This window comes from Pagrus major, chromosome 15 (assembly GCF_040436345.1).
Source record: "Pagrus major chromosome 15, Pma_NU_1.0".
Lineage (NCBI taxonomy): Eukaryota > Metazoa > Chordata > Actinopteri > Spariformes > Sparidae > Pagrus > Pagrus major.
Genome location: NC_133229.1, coordinates 29,572,666 through 29,594,286, shown reverse-complemented (window position 1 = coordinate 29,594,286; position 21,621 = coordinate 29,572,666). Strand labels below are relative to the sequence as shown.

Here is a 21,621-nt window from a genome sequence, read left to right as displayed (position 1 = left end):
CTTATCCATTCACACAGACGCCGGCTCGTCTCTGCTGCAGCTCTGATACTACCTCCGGTGGTGGTTCAGAGCCGCAGCGAAACTGTCCCCCCTCTCCACATCTGAAACTTTCACACAGAGGACGATGCGGAGAATTGGCACAAGATTCCCGCACTGAAAGGGCAGTGTGAATGGGGCTAGTGCTGTACTGTAATCTGTAATCATTAAGGCCACTTGTCAAATTCAGTACACTATGGGCATTCTGAGCAGACGTATAAAAGAGAGGTTTTTGACTTTCTGTCCTTTGAACCCTTCAGATTCATCTTTATGTTCATGGTTAAGCATAGAACAGATATTTAGCCAGCAGTAAGTGAGGTGAACTCTTTTCAACTCAAAACAGGTGGGCTATAAGTGGAAGTAAGTCCAAAAAACAAAAACAAATAAACATAATACAAACATAATGATAATTCATGTAAATTGATTGCCACATCAATGTGGTCATTATTTCAAAGAAAGAGGAAGTGTCAGCAGGGCCTCTGTGTTTCCCATCCCCACAAAGAGTGACAGTTTGTGTCATTGTTCTATCAAACTGCAACATCTTCCACCACCAGCAGCCTTCCAGCTGCCGCCATGCCACCCAAAATCAACCAAACAGTGCCTCTAGAGACAGAGGGCCATCTGTGGTAGTCACTGCACCACCAAGGTATCATGGGTGATATAAGCAAGAATTCTACCCAAGAAGAGTGAAAAAAGGATCCAACCTCTTAACCACTGTCTGTGTTTTATGTTGTGAAACCTTTCAGACTGATGCAAGACAGACAGTGCAGACAGTTTAAATGAATAATAAAGAACTGAATGAGGGATTTCCAAATCTAGGCAAAAATAAATAAATTAAAAAAAAAAGTAATTTCAAAGTCTGATTGAACATAAAAAACTCAAAAAGAAAATTATTAACATGTAAAAATAGTATATACGCCTCTAACACTGACATTCTGAAAGAAAGTTACATACTTCACAGGCTCCACTATCTACACAGACATTGTGACAAATGCATGTAGATGACAAACTGCGTAACAAAAATAAAGCGAGCGTAAACAGTTTTACTCCTCCAGACATTTAAAGAGGCAAAGTAATCAGAAAAAAAAAAGGAGAAAAGATTTTGATAATGATGATCTTCCTGTAACAGGATACAAGTACACTGTGTTGCTACATGGAAGGGTTTGGGTCACCAAAAAGAGCACGAATGATCTTATGAGATCATGAATATCACCATTATAGAAATGATCTCACCTTGTTATTTCCGTTCACTCTAAGACTCTGTCATCAAGTTCCCTGTCAGTGCTGTGGCAATCAAAAAAACCTGATGCTGTTTGGTGAGATGATGGTAATGAGAGAGTTGAAAACAATATCTTTTGTCCGTAGTTCCTCGGACTAACAAAACAGGCGGTTTAAATATTAAGCCTTCTTATACTGTGACGCAAGTAAGTCACAAGCAATCATACATTTCATCTCTCTTGAGATCACCCTACCTGTTCCACTTAATGAGACAACAAGCTCTGCTTTGTGTGTCTTTACTTATCATAGATTTAACACAGTTGTTGACATATTCCTCGTGGATGATATTTCACTCCTCCTCTGACCTTTGTGTAGCAGGACAGCACATGACTCCTGCCACCAAGATGCAGACAAAGCAGAGACGTTTTGTCTCTCCAGACAGCAATTACACACTTATGATAAACATCAATCACAGTTTATATCTCAATGCACAATACAGAAAACAAGCACATAAACATTTTGAAATACCATTTTCCATTATATCATCCCCTTTTGTTTATTTTATAATTACATCACTTTGGTGTAAAAATTTGGGTTCACAGTCTCATTAGTTTGTGTAATCAGACCGCTGAGCTGAAGGTATCATTCTCATCTCATCGGGATATTAGTTCTTGTCCTCCTGCTACGCCTCCCATCCATCTGTACGCAGAACATATACATAACAAATACTGAGTTTATCATTCAACATTTATTAAATCTCTGTCCTGCTGAATTTGAGGAGTTGCGCTTGTAATGTGATCATTATATTAAGTCATTATTATCACTATTATAAGTTTCGTGGTCCACAAAGCATTTCTGCAACCTCACAGTAAAACAATTTTGCAGCATTCTCATAAATATCTGAAGTAGCTGGGGACAAAAAAACAGTCGACAAAAGACAAAATGGCTCCATACAACTCGTCTCCAGTTAAAACAACCCATTGATCATTATTGTTATTATCTGTCACGGGTATGGTGTGGACCCAAAAGCAGCACAGGCAGACAGGATATCAGTCGGTAATGACTTTTATTTATCACTGGAGTCTTAAACAGTTTATACAGTGATGGGGAGGAAAGTCTTGGCTCGCAGTGATCTGCGAGATCAGAGAAGGAGTGAGCCTGGCGTCGCTGACTGAAGGCAAAGCCGGCAACAGGTGGATTACCTAGCAGGCAGACAGGTCCAGTGGTGAGCTGTGTAGCCACAAGCCGAGCAGGTGTGTAACCAGGAGGGAATAGGTGAAACTCGAGGTTGAAGACAGAAGGCTGAGGTAATATCCAGGGCAGAGACGAGGTCGGCAACAGGTGATCAGTCCGGGGAAAAACGCTGGAAAGTCAGGCATGATACGAGAACAATCTGGCACTGAAGCAGAGACAGGAGCAGGCTTAAATGCAGCCAGGGCTGTCACAGGTGTGGAGAGTTGGCCTGATGAGGAGGTGTGGCTGACTGGCAGAGTGGAGCAGAGACAGGTGAGTGGAATAATACCAGCAGACTTATTTAAACACTTTTATTTCTGCAAATGTGTCAGGGTCTACATAATATACAGATATAAATCATGATACCTCCATTTGTATGGGTCTGACTATCAACAATTCATACTGTGTTCATCATTAATAGTAATACTTAGTAGTTAGCAAACAATAAAATACTTCTTAAACCATTTATAAGGCAATTGTAAAGAGTCATACATGTCTGTTGCAACTTTTTATGGGCCATCACAGTAATGTTTATAGATGAATTGCGCAATAATTATGAACAATTTACAACCAATTAAGTATTTTAAATATCAACGCAAACAACAGTCAAAATTAAGGTAAAGGAATAAGACAGTGTGGCAACTATAATGAGCTCAGTTAAACAATATCTGTTTTGCTTCCGTTATTATAAAGGATAATAATGACACATGTTAATTTGTTGGAGCCATCACAAAGTTCACCAAAACATTTCCCAGCAGCCAGTTCTCCCACAGCAGAGTTACAGCATCTCATTGGAAATCATATCAGTAGATGACAGTATCTGTCTCATCTCTATCCTTTCTATTTGCCTACTTTTCTCCTTCTATTTTCTGTCCTTTCTCTGTGTTAATGTGTAAATGTTGTCATCATTCACACTGTTGAACTGGTGATATCATTGCTGTCCATTCTGCTGCTGTCATTGCTGTCCATTCTGCAGCAACACACAGAAGCCAGAAGCTTGTCTATGGTCCCTTTCCTGATGAAAACATACAGAAGTAAGTCTGCAAGAGGACTCAGTCTAAGAAATGTGAAAGACAGTGTGGTGAGGGTTTGGTAGTAAGTGGCATACCAAATGATGCTGGGCGTAAACAGCAGTGTGTAAATAAGCAGCACCAGGACCAAAATTCCCACAATTCGTCGTTTTTCATCAGAAGGGACACGGCTGGCGGACAAGGATTTGATGGTCCCACCCAGGAAGAATATGAACAGTGGTAGGGGAAGGAAGAAGAAAATAGCAGAGATGATCTCTGTATAATTCACATATTTGAATGTGAGGAGATAGACAAGAGTTAGGATCCAGACCACGACGCAGACCACCACAGAGATCTTGATGGTTCGTCGGAAGCGGTACCACAATGGGCAGGCGATGACCAGATACCTGTAAAACAAGATGGACACACTTTGTTTGAGGAGCTTCACAAGACACAGAAGTAGCTACACACATACTGCACAGACAGATAGTTACCTTTCCAGGGCGATGCACACCATGAAGCCAACACTGGCAATCACAGCAAAGTAGTAGATAATGAAGGTGATGTTATATATCTTCCAATCTTCAAGAGGTGCCACATCAACAATCATGCAGCAGAGCTGAATGACGTCAGAGATGAGAAGGTTGATGATGTAGATCGGAGCAACGTGATCATTTCGCACCTGTAGGGAAACATAACATGTTCTGAACTTTCATTTGTGCTGCCAGAAATACCAAATATGACAAACTGACTGATCATTGCGACTATGGAGACTATGGACCAGATTTACTTTACCCAATTGCCAGAATAAATACTGGCACCCGTGTTTTCTGCAAACTGCCCATATGTTGAAGTGTTACATTTCTATACGTTTGAACAGACATTTCTTTTGTTTCAGTTTTTACTCTGGTTAGGTTTAAGAACAAAAAACACTTGGTTAGGGTTCGGAGAACATCATGTTTTGGCTTTAAATACTTCTTTTGGTCAGCTTTGGGTAAACTTCAATTACAGAGTAAGTTATTCCTGTGACTTTATAGCAAAAGATCAAGATCTGTTACAGTGACACAAACTGTAAAACAGACAACGGGTAAAATGACACAATAACGCTCAGTCACAGTGTACATACCAGAGAATAAACCGCATAGATGGCCACGAGGGTCAAAGGAAGGCCGATAGTGATGATTATGCATGTCAACACATACACTGGGCTTTCGTCCTGTGGTGAGCCGTTAATATTGAAAACTGCCATTCTTCAGAGTGAAATCTGTTGTTTGGGAGATCAGATCATAGGCAGAAATAAAAAAGTGTGCTCCCTTTCTAACATTGTTCAGTGAAAAACAAAGTGCACGTTAAGACCAATAGCTAACGACTTAAGTATACCCACAGTCATATCAAATCCCAAATGGCTGTGTCTTTTCAGTTTTATACATTCATATAATATTTATATATATTCATTTTCGTGACTCTTTGCAGTTCTTAATAGCTGTAGAAAAAAATATAATAATTCTGCAACATTAATCTCTGAAAGCTCTCAAAGATCCTACCTGATGTTTTGTCCTCTGCATCAGTCTACGGTCTGTATGTTAAGTGAAAGCATGTACGTCCTCCTCTTCTAAGGAAGTGAAATAAAAGTGGTGATGCATCAATGTGCACTGAGTAATAGAAGCCTGAGCTGATTTTTTTTTACAGCCATTTGAAGAGAGCAGGTACCTGTTCAATCAGATGTCTCTAGCGGGAGCGATGCCTAGAATTAAGCCACAACTATGTACTGCAGATCAGGTTAAATTTTGGGAATCTAGCACCGAACATAAAGAAATTAAAATGGTGGTAGTAACCCCATGTGTGATAAGTCATCATGTTTAAGATATTTTTCCTTGTCGGTTTTGCAGTTTTGACAAGTCAGCCTCAGCTGAGCTTGTTGCAGGTCTAAATACCCACGATAAGATGGATATCTGATCTTATCTTGCTCTCATATTATTTCCATTTAAGTTTCAGATATAACCATGGTTTTCTGCCTTTTTTTCCACCGTATTCACACAGTGACACTCAGGGCTGCGTGTTAATCTACATCCTCCTCTTCTGAACAGATAAGGTATCAGATGCATTTCCTGCTAGAAAGATGTTGTTGTTGATATTTTGCTGCATCATGTTTTCCATCTGATATTTGCGCTGAAAATGCACGGAACATTTGCAGCCTTAATTTTATCAGAAAGGAAAATAATAACTCAATAATACCCAGAATACAACATAAAACACTTGACACACACTGGATAGACAGCCATTTACAAAGTGTATACATGCAGAGCACAGAGAGCAGCCAGACAGGAGGGTAGGGCCCTCTGGTGGATCTGGATGATAGCACAGTGGTTAGTACCAGCAGGAATAGAGAAGACTATCTACGAGTGAGACAGTTTGCAATGTGACCTGGTTTCAGAGCAAAACATTAAAATGTCCATTGACAAGGTTGAAAAGACCTTTTTCTTTTCCGTCTTTTTGCTGCGCTGTCACTTGTTAATTTACTGTTAGTGCAGTCTGATATACAGAATTAAGCTGCTCTGACTGTATTTATACAACAAGAAATGTCAGTACCGTCAGGATAATCCACATAAAACACATAAAGATATATAATTTGTGTTTCAGGTATAAAATCAGAATCTGAAATAGAAAACAATTGATTCACCATCATTCGGTCAATAGCCTTTCCTCAGCACGTGGCAGTGGTGTAAATGTAGACAGTGCAGGCTGTGCGGTTGCACTGGAGCCCGTGGGGTGTGGAGAAAGAAGGCCCTGTAACAATGTGTTGGGTGGAGAAGGGGCACTTGCAAGAAATTAAGTTTGCCACCTTGCAAATATGCCTGTGTTCGAAGAATAACTCGCAATTTTAAATTAAATGCCCTCCAAAAAACATCTCCACCATGGTTTTAAAATAAGAATTTCTTATATTCTTTAATATTTTAGTCATATACACATTATGATTGTTGTGCAATATGTATTGATGTTGTATCACTTCGACCACCGCGTCTACCGTGTGCCACTGGCACATGATGGAAGACATAAATGCATAAACTTCAATGCATGTTCCATAAAGTATAAAAACATGCTGAAAACAGTTTAAAGCCTCCCACTTATTTGATGACATCTTAAAAGTGCTGTAGGTTTGCTAAACTGTAAGATGTTGTCAATGATGCCCTGCAGAGAGCTTCCTGGGTTTCTGCATCTGCTTCTTACAGTATGTGCTCAAAGTATTGAATTAATATGTAAAGCAAGCAGGGTTAAACTCTCTGTTCAGCTGGCACTTTAAAAAAAAATGTCTGCCAGAGAAATAAATATAAATCAGAATAAACTGGTACAGACACAAGTCTTATCACTTATCATGTCGGCTTATCGCCAAAGTATTTAAAGACACACAATCTTTTTTTTATTTTCATAAATATACTTTTTATTGTTGAATTTTAGGTAATTATGAGCTCCAGAAAAGAAACCATTTTTTAAATTGAATGTCCAGAAAAAAATACATATGGGCCTACTATGATATAATATAATATTTTATCCATGATAATAAGCAGATACAGCTGCTCTGACTTAGATCCTTCAAACTAGTATGCCTACCGAAAAAAGAAAAAAAGATATACAACACAAATAGTATATAGTTTTATTTCTTATAAGTTATAAAAAAATGAGAGGGCAAAACAAACAGTTTTGGATTGGCATGCATTAATTGTAACAATGAAAAAAATAAATAAGTTAAAATGTGTATAAGGGACCCCCCCCCCCAAAAAAAAACAAAAAAAAAAAAATATTAATAATAAAAGAAGATATAGCAACTATAATGAGCTCTATTAATTAAGGAATAAATCCCTTTTGCTTTCTGATTAAAGGATAATAATGATATCATCAACTTTCAGCTTAATAATAATTAACAAATAAAATGTTATTCACATTTCTTGAAGCCACCACAGTGAACAGTGAATCGTGAACTCCAACAGTAGAGTTACAGCAATGCTTCCTTTTATCTACAGTTAGGTGTCTTATTGGAAATCAGATTAGTAGATGACAGTATCTGTCTTGGCTCTATCCTTTCTATTTGCGTACATTTCTCGTTCTGTTTTCTCTCCTTTCTCTGCCTACGTGAAGCTGACTGTGTGACTGTTGTCATCATTCACACTGTTCGACTGGTGATATCATTGCTGTCCATTGTGCTGCTGTCATTGCTGTCCATTCTGCAGCAACACACAGAGGCCAAAAGCTTGTCTATGGTCCCTTTCCTGATGAAAACGTACAGAAATACGTCTGCAAGGGGACTCAACTGGAGAAACACAAAAGACAGGTTGAGGAGGGTATAGTCAAAAATGTAACCCTCTGCCAGGTAACAAATGATTCTGGGCATGAACAGCAGCATGTAAATAAGCAGCACCAGGACCAAAATTCCAACAATTCTTCGCTTTTCATCAGAGGGGACACGGCTGGCAGACAGGGCTTTGATGGTCCCACCCAGGAAGAAGATCAACAGTGGGAGAGGAAGGAGGAAGAAGATCCCCAAGACGATTTTCTGACACGTAAAATTAGCCCAGAAATGTAAAATGAGGACACAAGCAAGAGTAAGGACCCAGACCATTATGCAGACCACTGCAGAGATCTTGATGCTCCGTCTGAAGCGGTACCACAGTGGGCAGCTGATGAGCAAATACCTGTAAAACAACATGGACATATATTACTGCAGAATTCTGAAGCTCCTCAAACACCAGAATAGTCAGACATAGAAGTAGCTACACACATACTGGACAGACAGTTACCTTTCCAGGGCGAGACACACCATGAAGCCAACACTCGCCATCAGACCGAAAAAATAAAAAGCATTTACAACGTTCATTATCTTCTCATCTCCCCGTCGTGCCACCCAAGCGATCATGCAGCAGAGCTGAATGAGGTCGGAAATCAGAAGGTTGATGATGTTGATCCGAGCAACATGATTATTTTGCACCTGCAGGAAAACAGATGAAATGAAACAAGCAGTTTTGAGCAACAGGGAGGGTATCGACCGATATTCACCTTGTTAAATGCTATCGGCCTGTTGGAAAAAAAGATTCAGCAATGGCAGTTGGCGATGTTTATCTGTGGTGTCACATCCATTTTACGCTTGTTCATTCATGACTATAAAACTTGGCTTGTGACAGCCCTGTCACTGGTTTGTAAAGATATGTAAGCACAGAAATCATTTAGTAGTTGTGAACAGGCTAAAAGGTTGTTTCACAAGTGTGTATGATCAAACATACAATATGTAATTTCTGCCACTAGGGGGCAGAAAAACAAGAAACATTTGCTCAGCTGCTCAGAGCCAGCTAGAGAGTCAGGGACAACGTAAGACCTGCTGGAAGAATAAAAACCCAGAGTCGCTTCGGATTCTGCTCTGTTCTGGAGCCGTTTACCAGCCGGAGGAGAGCTCGGAGTTTACTTTTTTAACTTTTGGGATTGAAAAGTGGATGCATCTTCACTCTGGTTTATTAACCTGACTGCAGTAGTGATCTGCAAAGGTGTCGGGTCTTTCTGTAATGTTGACTGCTAACTAAGGTTGGAGGGAAATGTACTTTACTTCATGAACGTAACGTTACAGAGAGGAGAGGGGGGAAAAGAAGAGACAGAACCAGATTCCCTGGTGAGTGCTAAGTTTAGTGAGAGGTCGACCTGAATTTGAACACACAAAAACAAACACTCTCCCTGTGCTGTTGTTTGCTCACGTAGCTTATGGAGGATGTACAGTAAGAAAAATCTGGCTGTTTGAGGCGGATAAACGCTACGTGAGTAAGGCCAATAAACACGAATGATGCTGCAGTCAAACTTGTTTTGCTGGTGGAGAACAAACATCTGTTTGACGTGACTTAGATGTTCACAGACGAGGTAATGTTTTATTCATGTTAAGTATTTAACATTCTCCAGGAGGACGCACTGGCGACCAAGTGACATGCACTGTTTGAGTAAACTTGTTGATGGTAAACTGGTAAACTGACAATGTAGGTACACAGCTCCACAAAATATATAACAATGGTCTAGTTGTTTTTTATTCATTTTAATGCAGAATTCCTACATATCATCTTTTAAACAGTTAATTTTTATACAGAATAATTATTTGTTTCCCTGGCACAACTGAGGGAATAAATAACATTAAAACAATAAACAAACAACAATAAGATATAGATATATTGGCATTTGCTATTTTAAACATCTGTATCAGTATCTGCCAAGAATGTCACAATCAGTGCTTCATCTAAACATCCTCCTTCTAAATCATCATCTTGATCTGCCCAACAATTAAAGTGCATTTAGTAACATTTAGTTGTGTGTTTTTTTTTTCTTTAAATCAAACCCTTCTTTGAGCTGCAGAAATGTAATATATGATACACTGGCCAATCACTGCAGTGAGGATGTGAGGAACAGTGGCTTTAGTAAAACACACTTTCTGACAAATATCTTAAAATTGAGTATTAATGAGAACAATATCTGATTATTGTAATGGATTGTATTGTAATGCATTTCTGTGAGGCTGTAAACAGTGGTTCATTCAGCTAAATGCTGATATGCTCATAATGAAAATATCTCGATGTTCAGGAGGTAATGTTCACCACCTTTGCCATCTTTTTAAAAAAAAAAATCATGTTAGCATTCTAAAATCTGCTAATTAGTACTGACCACAAACTAAAGCTGATGCTGATGGGAATGTCTGTAGGTATTTCGTCATAAATGGTCAGTTTCAAATGTTCTCCCTGATGATGGTGCCAAATGAAAAGTCAGGGATCACAAAAGTTATTATTATTATTTAACTTCTGGGCTCCATGAATGTATGTATAGTTTATTGCAGTTAATGCGCTAACAATTAAAAACTTCAACCCCATAGTTATGCTGAAGGAAAATTCAGGGGATGAACATCAGTGAGCTTCACCGTGAATGTCTACAAATGTTCCATGATTGTTTGTATTTTAAGAAATCCAAATAAAGACCACAAATATTGTTGTACAAATTGCTCAACAAACTCGACAACCTAAATGGTACCGTTAACCGTTAACCACTAACAGTTTAACAGAAGGCTGGAATGGAGTCACACACTTTGTGTTTGACTCGTGTAAATTTTAAAAATGATAAGATTGATAAGATCGGATCAAGATCCTTTACAGACAGAACAACAGTCACATGAGGCAGACAGTTAATACACAAATCTCAGTTAAAATGTACGTACCAGAGAACAAACACCATAGATGGCTAGGAGGGTCAAAGGAAGGCCGATGGAAATGGTTATAGATGTCACCACATACATGGGTCCGAAATCAAAGTCAGAGGTGTTGTTGCTGGAATTATAGCTTTTGTCCTGTGAAGTGTTGGTAATGTTGAAATATGCCATTCTTCAGAGTGCAACCTATTGTTTGAGAGATCAGGTTGTAGAAAGGGAGAAGGATTTTTAATATCTACCTGACATTGTTCAGTGATATCACTAAAGTAAAACACAAAGTCAGTATACCTAAAGTCTACCCACAATCATACCAAATAAAAACTGCTTTGTTTGTAGCTCTTGTCATCTCTTTGTAAAAGAAAATGTGATAAAAAAAAGCCACAAAATTTACCTTTCAAATCTGAAAGACTCCACCTCATTGAGTTTCCTACACCAGCGTCTGATGTTTGTACTTCAAACAGTCTGCACACAGTCAGTAACGACATGCAGCAGACTCTTTAATCTACTCCACCTCTTGAGGAGTGCATGAATATGCATCACCCCGCCCCCAAACCCTTTGCAGGCCTTTTTTTATTTTTTTTATATATACAGTTGAACAGTTTCTTTTCCAGTGCTAATGGATACATTATGCTGTTGTGGTTCAAGCAGGAAATTATGATCCATTTAAATGATTAATAGTTTTCTACTCAACTATCCGGACATGGCAGCCACAGAAAATAAACATAATAGCATTTTATTTTCACTCAATTCCAAAACCAATTAGAAAATTGGAACTCAGCATCCAGTTTTCAGAGTGAGGCTGCATGTTATGTGATTTTATGCTGTATATCCAGTATTCTCTTATTAATTAATTAATTAATTAATTAATTAATTAATTAAACCGTTTCTCATTGTCTATTTTTCTCACATTTTTCTTTGTTGTAAAATAAGTTGTTGTGAAAGTATTAAAGCATTATATCTGTCTTCAGTGACCAGAAAAGCTTGAACCCTGCGTTGCAAACATCTGTCCTGATGAGGGAAAAGAAGCAATAGTATTCCCTAGATAGGATGGTTGAGAGGGCTGTTACATTAACAGTGACATCAGCAAGTAAATGGTGTCGACACACGAGACAGAAACCAGTTCTAGTGAAGCTAATGGCTTTTCCTTTTGTGGATTTTCTTCATTCAGTAGCTTCACTTGAAGTGAATTATTCATCTCAGCTAATCAACCACATTCATATCGATCGACATTACAGCCATGCTTATACATCATACATCATGTTAATGTTTTATTGTTGAGCTTAAGGTGGAAGCCTCCAATATTCATTTTTAAATCTGCAAGATCTGGATATGTCAGATGATTTTTCTGCATTATTCCCTGAGAATTTCCGAAAATGTGGAAAAACGTCCTGTCTTGCAATGTAAAAGAGAGGAGAAAAAAATCCTGGATCTGTCCCTTTATCTGAAATGGCACTAAAAGTTAATGGTATCTATTCTGGGCCAAGACCCATCCTCCTTCCAAGTTTTGTAGAGATCCGTTAATTGTTTTTGTGTGATCCTGCTGAAAAATGGAGACGGACCAAAACATAACCTAGGCGTAAATTGTGCCCTTAATCTTAAGCGTTTAACAGAAGGCACAAACGGAGCCACGCGTCAGCCTAGGCGCCAATCAACTTAATGTTAATTCTAATTATGAAGTAATTTAGTCCTATATATTTATAGACAGACAGAAAGACGGCACTGAGGTGATGTTGTAATCAAAGCTTTTGCTTCAGCTATGATTGCTGAAAGATCCCGCCTGAGGTTTTTTGAGTTTGTTACACCAACGTTTGATGTTTTGTCCTCTACAAACAGTCTACAGTAAAACTAGTAATGCATGGATATGCATTAGCATTTTAACAACTTTTCATTCTGTTAAGCTTCCTGATGAAATCTATGGTAAATTTGAGTGATTAACATATATCTGGTTTCCTAATTAATCCTGACATGACTGCCTGCCTTCACCATGGCAAAATAATGGCAGAGAAAATAGCACTGGCTTGAATTTTTGTAATTTTTTTTTAAAGAAAATCTCATTTTGTATCCAGTCCAGCAGGAATCTGGTCGGCACCACCATCAATACACAATTCTGTACTTCAGATCAAGTTAAAATTTGCGACACCAGCATCAGACTGTTGTGAAATAAAATAAAACACCACAAAGTGGGAACCAGCCCACGGGTGTTAACTCAGCATGTTCAAGATCATTTTTTCGTGGTTTTGCAGTTTTGATGAGTCAGCATCAGTGGAGATTGTTGCAGGTTTAAATGCCCTCAATCAGATGGATCTTTGTCCGTTTTGTCAAGTGTATCCACACAGTGACACTCAGTACTGTCTGTTAATCTACATCTTCTTCTGAACAGATATCAGATGAATTTCCTGCCATAAAGATGTAGCTGATATTTGGTTTCATCACGTTCTCAACTTTCTTGTAAATGTGCGTAACATTTTCACACGTAATTTTAATCAGTCAGGGGAACGATGACTGAATAAAGCCCAGAATACATGAAACCCTCATACAAAGGGAGCAGAAAGCCAGTTTCGAAATTAATGCTTTGCATTTAAGAAGTAATTTTCAAATTTAAAGGAATTCTACAAAACAAATGATTTTGAGCATCAAACACTCCAAGTAGACTTAAAATGGCAGCTATAAAATGTCAGTCATTATAGAGAGAGTGAACAGAATGAAGGGTCAGATCGTACTCCCACAGGCTGACGGGCTGATTGAGCAGGGCTGGGTGAGTAGATGATTGCTGCTGCAGCTGCAGAGACTCCAGACAGGCAGGTAGGGCCCTCTGGTGGATCTGGAAGACAGCACAGGGGTTAGTACTGCGAATGGAGATAACAATCTACCAGTGTGACAGTTTGCATTGTGACCTGGTTTCACAGCAAACATTAAAAAGTATCTCTTTTCTTTTCCACCTTTCTGCTGCGCTGTCACTTGTTAATTTACTGTTAGTACAGTCTGATAAACAGCATTAAGCTGCCCTGACTGTATTTATACAACAAGAAATGTCAATACTGTCAGGATAATCCAAAACGGACACAGACGTTGCCTGAAATCTGGTTTTACAGAAATATCAGTTAAGTTTTAGATGTCAAATCAAACTCCACATAATCTTACCTTAATGCATAGATGAAGACATAAATGCTTAAACTTAAGTGTGTCCTTGACGTTGCTGGACCTCAGTTAATAATCAGCTATGGTTAAAAAAGGGAAACACACAATTGACTTTGCTAACTTACACAAGAACTATGCGCCTTATCTGTTGTGTGTGTCCCTGTAACAATTTGTAATTCATAACCAAAATTATTATGCAAAAATACGATCATTTGTACATAAAGCCTCCCTGCTAAGAGTTTGACTTTTTGTCCAGAGATTTGTCAACCAGCAGAGATTTAGTGGAACTTTATTCATCAGGTTTTAATTTAGAGAGCCAGTCAAAAGTAAACACACATTTTTATATAGAAACAGATTTTTAATTGGATATCCAGAAAATGCACAGTTTCATATATTACATGGGCAGTGATATAACAAACAGCTGCTACACAAGCATATACAACAATATAATGAGAAAGGAATAGACATTAGTTATCACAATGACCAAAAAAAGTTCTAAAGACTTGTTAAGATGTTCTCACATGTGTTAACAAACAGTCAAAATAAAAAGATTCAGGAACAAGACGGTCTGGTGAGTATAATGAGCTCAGCTAATCGAATAATCATATCTGATTTACTTTGGTGATTATGGGACAGTAATGATAGACATCAACTTACAACTCAAAAAATTATATTAAAAAAAACAGGTTATTTACATTTGTTGGGGCCATCACAGTAAACCAGAACAAGTTCACCAAAACATTTCCCAGCAGCCAGTACTCCCACAGCAGAGTTACAGCAATGCTTCCTTTTATCTACAGTTAGGTGTCTTATTGGAAATCATATCAGTAGATGACAGTATCTGTCTCGTCTCTGTCCTTTCTATTTGCCTACATTTCTCCTTCTGTTTTCTCTCCTCTCTGCCTACATGACGCTGACTGTGTAAATGTTGTCATCATTCATACTGTTGAACTGGTGATATCATTGCTGTCCATTCTGCTGCTGTCATTGCTGTCCATTCTGCAGCAACACACAGAGGCCAGAAGCTTGTCTATGATCCCTTTCCTCATGAAAACATAAAGAAATAAGTCTGCAAGAGGACTCAACCAGAGAAACACATAAGACACGTATGCGAGGTGGTGATTGTACACATTTCCCATTAACAAAATGATGGCTGGCAGAAACAGCAGTGTGTAAATAAGCAGCACCAGGACCAAAATTCCCAAAATTCTTCGTTTTTCATCAGAGGGGACACGGCTGGCAGACAGGGCTTTGAGAGTCCCACCCAGGAAGAAGATGAACAGTGGGAGAGGAAAGAAGAAGAAAGTCCCTATAACGATTCGTGCGATAGAAACATTCTCCAGCGTCACAAGTGTGAGGGAAGTGACAGGAGAAAGGACCCAGACCACGACACAGAGCACCACAGAGAACTTGATGGTGTGTCTGAAGCGGTACCACAGTGGGCAGGCGATGATCAGATACCTGTAAAACAAGAGGAACATACTGTGTTCAAGAGGCTTCACAGTTAGTATATAGACATATAATTGTAAGACAAAAGTAGCAACACACATACTGGTGAGACAGATAGTTACCTTTCCAGGGCGATGCACAGCATGAAGCAAACACTGACCATCAGACTACTGAAGTAGATATGAACTACAATTAGAGACATCATCCCATCACTTCCTGTCACTGAAGTGATCAGGCAGCAGAACTGAATGAGGTCTGAAATGAGAAGGTTGATGACGTAGACCGGAACAACATGATCCTTTCTCACCTGCAGGGAAACATTATAATCACAAAATACACAAACTTGAAGACTTTTTAAATGTTTTTCTTTGAGTTCTTACTAAATGGTGCCATTAACCTCAACTGTTTAACTGAAGGCTGGAAAGGTGCCACACATGCAAACTGCATGTGTTTACGATCCAATAAACATCATGTTAATTTTAATAATAAAGTAAATTATTCCTGTACATTAAGATCAAAGCAAGATCCGTCACAAACAGTTATTAAATAAATCTCAGTCAAAAGTTACGTACCAGAGAATAAACAGCATAGATGGCCACGAGGGTCAAAGGAAGTCCGATAGCAGTTATTACACATGTCATCACATACAAGATGAGCTTGACTTTTCCATGAAGCTCATCAGGATCCGAATTGATGATGTTGCTGGAATCATTGTAGTTGGAGGTGATGTTGCTGTAGTTAAAGCTTTTGTCCTGTGAGGTGCTGCTGATGTGGAAATCTTCCATTCTTCAGAACATGTGATAGAAAAGGAGCAAGTGATTTAATATCCACCTGACATTGTTCTGTGACATCACAAAAGTAAAACACAATATTAATATACCCACAATCAAATCAAAAACTGCTGTGTCAATTAAGTTTTATATATTAATATAAATATTAATCTAAAATAATTTAATGACTGTTTGCAGTTCTTCTCATCCCTATGAGAAAAAAAAAAGTAAAGTTATAAAATCTACCTTTTCTTGCTGAAAGACTCCACCTGAATGAGTTCCCTGCACAAATGTCTGTGTTGTCCTCAGCATACAGTCTGCAGTCAGTATGTCAAGAGACAACATGCAGCAGGTTCCTGTTATTCTACTCCTCCTCTTTTAAGGATGGGAGACAATTTGTCAGGCATGATATGCAATATCGTTGTTTCCTACTCAAGTATCCTGACATGTCTGTCTGTAGCGGAGCTGCTCATCATAACTGCCTATGGCAAAATAATGGCACAGAAAATGCAAAATAACATTTTTCTACATTAAAAATATTCCAACACAAGTAAAAAAAAAGATTTTGGATACTTTTCTTGGTGAAAATGCCTAAAATACTACACTAACACCATTATTCATATTTTGTTTGTATTTCCACTTTTATTCTGCATTTTTTTCAATCAGCTGACTTGTGATCACACAAGTTAAAAGTTTCATTGTGGTTATGGCATCAATGCCAGGGAGCCAGAATAAGTCTTTATGAGTGATTCATACCAGTTCTCTCAAATACACCACCACCACCACACTGAAGTCCCTTTCTTCACATTTTTTTTATCAAATAAAACACAAGTAGGTGGGAATCAGCCCACAGGTGTTAAGTCAGTGTGTTCAAGATGAGTCAGCATCAGCTGAGCTTGTTGCAGGTTTTGACACCCTCAGATGGATCACACCGTTTATCCTGCTGTCCCATGGCCAGGCTCACACTGCAGGAGTTTCGGGCTTATTTAAATCACGTTTTGCCTCTCCCGACAATGAGAGGAGAAATCTGGTGTGGGACCTCTGTCTGCACTGATGTTTAACACAGATTATCTGGTTTGGGTTTACAGATCCAGTTCTAAACTTTCCCAACTGCTAATAGACTTTTCTTTTCCTAACAAAAGAAAAGGTTGTACTAAAGTTTATAATGTTCAGTTTTTGCTGGAAAAGGTTGGATATTTGAAAATAAATCAGCCAACAATTTCAAGTGTGTTCAAGTCATTTTCTGTTTAGAAAATCCTGGTTCTCCTCCTCCTCGCCACATTCATGGTGATATTCTGCCACCCTCAACAATCCATCTGCCACAACAACTTCCATCCTTCTGCTCCCACTCGTAGAAAACAGATTGATGGGAATAATCATCCTGTTAAACCTCAAAATGCTCTCAGTGTATAATGAAGATGCATTAAGCCCAAAAACAAGGTGCCGTTCCTGGAACAAGCAAATGCTGGAAATGAAAAGGGAGTGTGTTAACAAAACAAAAAATCATCAGGCAGGGTGCCAGCACCTCACCCTGCATTCTCACAAACAAGCATGCCATCAAACTTTTCCTGTCCTCCTCCTCATCTGTGTCTCTCTCTGCTGTCCATCTCCTACATTAGAAGACTAAAGGTGTATAGAGGAGCTTCTGTTTCAAGAGGTTCAGTTAAGATAAACAAAAGTTGAGCAAACAGAAGTAAACCTTCGGGCGTCAGGCTATTTGAAAGTCACATTTGCACAAATAAGCCTGGTCCTGATGCAGGTGGCCTGTAGTTGAAGGGTGATTAACGCTGGTCACTCAACTGCGTTGTCCAAAGCACAAACAGTTTCCCTCCACTAGAAAGAATTGGGCCGCAAATACATCTCAGTGGGGCCTAAACACAGCAGAGTGTCTGGCTGACAGTCTGGAACAGTTGCAAACATCTGTCCCGGTGAGGGGAAAAGAAGCAAAAGTCGTCCCTACATAGGATGGTTGAGAAGACTGTAGTGAAGTCAGCAAATAAATGATGTCAACACACGGGACAGAAACCAGTTCTAATGAGGCTAATGGCTTTTTCTTTTGTGGATTTTCTTCAGTCAGTAGCTTCACTTGAATTGAATTGTTCATCCCAGTTAATCAACCATATTCATATTGATCCACATTACAGCCATTGCTTGTTCATCAAGCTCAACAATAAAACATCAACATGATTGTTGATGTTTTATTGTTGAGCTTTTAATGAACATTTTATGGGAGGAAAGATGTTACAGCAATGATAATAACTATAATTGCACTCAGTAGAGCCCATACCTCTGCCAAGGCCCAACTGTCTCCTTTAATTCAATCAAGTCTTATCCAAAATGAAGTTACTATAACTAAAATTCAGCTCGACCACTCCACCTGGGCTTGTCTAATTAAACCACCTGTGTCTCTCCGATTCAGTCACCTGTGCAGACCTATATAGGTGAGTCTAACCATTTCTCTCCCGTTCGTCTCAAGTTCTCACAACCCTCCCCCCCAGAGCCTCTCCTTCTCCTCTATCCTCTCTCACAGGATCACTCGGCAGCTCGGCCTTTGACATCGCTGCCTCGCAGCAATAAGATCCTCCAGAATGGGATCGTGGCCATTCCAGCACAGGAACCACAGGGGATGATGAAGCCACACTGATCGAGATGTGCGCCCATAGAGACGTGCCCCCACTCGTCCAGCCACTCTACAACCTGACTTGAACCCCCTTTTCTTCATCCACTGACCTCGACCCCCTTTTCCAATCCTTCCTAAATCTTCTATCAATTTAAATAAAACTACCTTTGATTCTAAACTATGGCGTGGTTTTTGTTTATTTAAATTCTCAAGATCTGGATTGTTGTAGAAACAGATTTTAATTACATTTTCAGAAAATGTACAGTTTCATATCAAATTACATCAAATGTGATATAAGATTTTATCTTTTTTGAAAGAACACAAAAGCTGCTCTGAATCACAGCCTAAAAACTGCCATGCCAAAACACATTAAATAAAGATAAACAAATACTATGTAGTTTTGTTTGTTCTTGCCAAAACAAAACAAAAACACATATTGATAAAAATATATCATAAACAGAGTTTTCAAGAGATGAATGCTAGTTCTAACTCTGACTGAAAAATAAACTAAATCAATATTGTGTATGAGAGAACACAAAAGAAACAAAAGTCCTAAAGGCAAAGACGGTCGCTAAATCAATCTCAGTCAGAACGTACGTACCAGAGAATAAACAGCATTGATGGGCACGAGGGTCAGAGGAAGGCTGATAGCAGTTATTACACATGTCAGCACACACACGATGGAGGAGGTGATGTTGCTGGAATTATAGCGAATGTCCTGTGAGGTGCTGTTGATGTAGAAATCTCCCATTCTTCAGAGTGAAACCTGTTATTTCAATGATCCGTTTTTTAGAAAAGAAGCACGTTTTCTAATATCCACCTTGTTCAGTGATTTCACTAAAGAAAAACACAGTTGTTATTCCTAGTCTACCCACAAAGATATCAAAAACTTATATTTATATACATTTTAATGCAAATTAATTGCAGTTCCATATGCAAATGTCTGATGTTTTGTCCTCTGCAGCCAAACAGCCAATATATGAAGTGACAACATGCAGCAGGCTCCTGTTAATCTACTCCTCCTCTTTTAAGGAAGTGAGAAAAAGAAATTAGTCAGGCATGATTATGCATTACTATTTCAACAGTTCCTGTTAAAGTGCTTCTAGATGCATTATTCTGTTGTGGCCGAAGTTTTAAAACTATGGTAAATGATTAACATACTGTATGTGGTTCTATACTCAAGTAGAGGTGGTTTAGGTTTGGGGCTGGCCAACCAGTTATTATTATTATTATTATTATTATTATTATTATTATTATTATTATTATTATTATTATTATTATTATTATCAACATCACCAGTGAAAAGCTCAGAAAATTTGCAAGCAGACACAGAGTTAAAAACCCGGCAACAGAGCGGTGTATATTAATAGACTGGTAAAAGTAACTGGATAAAACTAGTTTGTGATCAGACACACAGATATATATTTATATTTAGTTTGAAAGAGTTGAGACAACTCTACTAAACCATTTGTGCGGGTAATTGCCGAGTGAGGTTAAAATAATCCATTGTATCTATGAAATCTGTGATAAAAGTCTGAGACGGGCAGCAGACACATATGTTAAACTCTCCTAAAATAAGAATCTTGTTATACTTGTGATAGTAATGAATGGGATAATAACTCTGAGACAGCCAATCAGGGGAGATTGCTTCTATCAGCCTGTGACAATAATAGAGTCTAAATTATTAAATCTGATAAAATCATGACAGTAAAACAATTTGTTTGATATTTAAGTACAATCAAGAGCAGGTGGTAATGATGGTTGCAGAGTAACTTGTTACGATGAGCAGGAGAAGGCTGGGATATGGAGCGTAATGATGGTTTTCATAAAATAAGACATACCTGTCCTGTTAACAATGGTCCTGTTAGGGGAACATTTCTGGTGAGCGGGTTAATGACAGATGAGGCCAGTGGGGGGAGCTCGCTGGGTCAGCAGTGCTCAGGTGAGGTGCCACTGTAGGTGGGGAAGAAGATGTTTTATTTATTAATGAACATAATTAATGGTGTTGATTGCTGTTGACCCCCCCTTTAATGCAGGTGCATGCGTCCCTTGTGTGCAGCAAACTGGAAAGCAAACAGTTTTGTGAGCGCAGTGTAAATGTTGTGTTTTAAAGGCTAAACACCAACAAATACAGATCGAAGCTAAATATTTCATCAGGTAAAATAAAGCACAAGTGCCTCGATCCTGACCGCATCACTGTCCTGTCGCAAACTGTGTTTACGCACACCGTCTCATGTGACATTGCTCAAGAAGAACATCTGTGAGGGCTCATTTTGTGTGTAATGCAACCTGATTTCACAATCGCCCAGTTTTTAAAACTCCTGTAGTAATGATGTTATCAGTGATTTCCTGCAGTAGCTTCCTGTTTTTTCTGTGTGTATGTCTTAAAGTATGTAAAGTGTACCGGCAAATATAGTACCTCATCAGTATTAATAAAGCATTTTAGACAAAGCGTCTGCAAATTAATAAATATAAATGTGACATTTTGTGAAATATAATTGTTATTGGAGGAGTTAATAATAATCAGCTACAGTTTAAAAGGGGAAAACATACATGAGACTTAACTTACACTGAAAAATATTTGTCTTTCCTCTTGTGACTGTATTTGTAACAATTTATAATTTCTGCCGCTTAATGATTATCTAAAAAAAGTAGAACTGTAAGAGCGCTTCCCTGTTAACAGAAGTGTGGGCGTTATTTTCATATAGACAATAGAGATTGGATCTTCATTTATCAGGTTTGAATTCAGTGAGTTAGTAAAGACATCCACGTTTTTGCAGGCCACACAGTTTTAATTTGATTTTCAGAAAATGTACAATTAAATATTAAATCGGATACACTGTAATATAAGATTTTATCTGTATTGAAAACACACAACAGCTGCTCTGAATCATAGCCTAAAAATGCCTTCCACTAAAAACAACAAAA

At 38.5% G+C, this 21,621-nt stretch overlaps 3 protein-coding genes across 3 annotated transcripts; all 3 read right to left on the bottom strand.

Moving 5' to 3' along the window:
• Positions 1-3,396: 3,396 nt before the first annotated feature.
• LOC141009056 (uncharacterized) lies at positions 3,397-4,746 on the bottom strand. Its single transcript, XM_073481465.1, has 3 exons — positions 4,624-4,746; positions 3,992-4,179; positions 3,397-3,904 (listed from the first exon to the last, which is right to left on the bottom strand). The coding sequence occupies exons 1-3, from the start codon at positions 4,744-4,746 to the stop codon at positions 3,397-3,399; spliced, it is 819 nt and encodes a 272-aa protein (XP_073337566.1).
• Positions 4,747-7,656: 2,910 nt separating this feature from the next.
• Positions 7,657-10,803, bottom strand: LOC141009055 (G-protein coupled receptor 4-like). The gene is made up of 3 exons (XM_073481464.1): positions 10,726-10,803; positions 8,291-8,478; positions 7,657-8,185 (listed from the first exon to the last, which is right to left on the bottom strand). The coding sequence occupies exons 1-3, from the start codon at positions 10,801-10,803 to the stop codon at positions 7,657-7,659; spliced, it is 795 nt and encodes a 264-aa protein (XP_073337565.1).
• Positions 10,804-13,390: 2,587 nt separating this feature from the next.
• On the bottom strand, positions 13,391-16,088 carry LOC141009054 (uncharacterized). The gene is made up of 4 exons (XM_073481463.1): positions 15,876-16,088; positions 15,426-15,610; positions 14,799-15,315; positions 13,391-13,537 (listed from the first exon to the last, which is right to left on the bottom strand). The coding sequence occupies exons 1-4, from the start codon at positions 16,086-16,088 to the stop codon at positions 13,391-13,393; spliced, it is 1,062 nt and encodes a 353-aa protein (XP_073337564.1).
• Between the last annotated feature and the right edge of the window lie 5,533 nt (positions 16,089-21,621).

Coding starts and splice junctions, on each gene's coding strand:
- LOC141009055 (XM_073481464.1), bottom strand. CDS start 10,803: ATGTATGTGGTGACATCTATAACCATTTCCATCGGCCTTCCTTTGACC. Junction 8,479..10,725: donor TCTATGGTGTTTGTTCTCTG/GTACGTACATTT, acceptor GTTTTCCTGCAG/GTGCAAAATAATCATGTTGC. Junction 8,186..8,290: donor GTGTGTCTCGCCCTGGAAAG/GTAACTGTCTGT, acceptor GTTGTTTTACAG/GTATTTGCTCATCAGCTGCC.
- LOC141009054 (XM_073481463.1), bottom strand. CDS start 16,088: ATGGAAGATTTCCACATCAGCAGCACCTCACAGGACAAAAGCTTTAAC. Junction 15,316..15,425: donor CTGTGCATCGCCCTGGAAAG/GTAACTATCTGT, acceptor CTTGTTTTACAG/GTATCTGATCATCGCCTGCC. Junction 13,538..14,798: donor ATGATATCACCAGTTCAACA/GTATGAATGATG, acceptor GCTGTCTTCCAG/ATCCACCAGAGGGCCCTACC.
- LOC141009056 (XM_073481465.1), bottom strand. CDS start 4,746: ATGGCAGTTTTCAATATTAACGGCTCACCACAGGACGAAAGCCCAGTG. Junction 4,180..4,623: donor TCTATGCGGTTTATTCTCTG/GTATGTACACTG, acceptor GTTTCCCTACAG/GTGCGAAATGATCACGTTGC. Junction 3,905..3,991: donor GTGTGCATCGCCCTGGAAAG/GTAACTATCTGT, acceptor CTTGTTTTACAG/GTATCTGGTCATCGCCTGCC.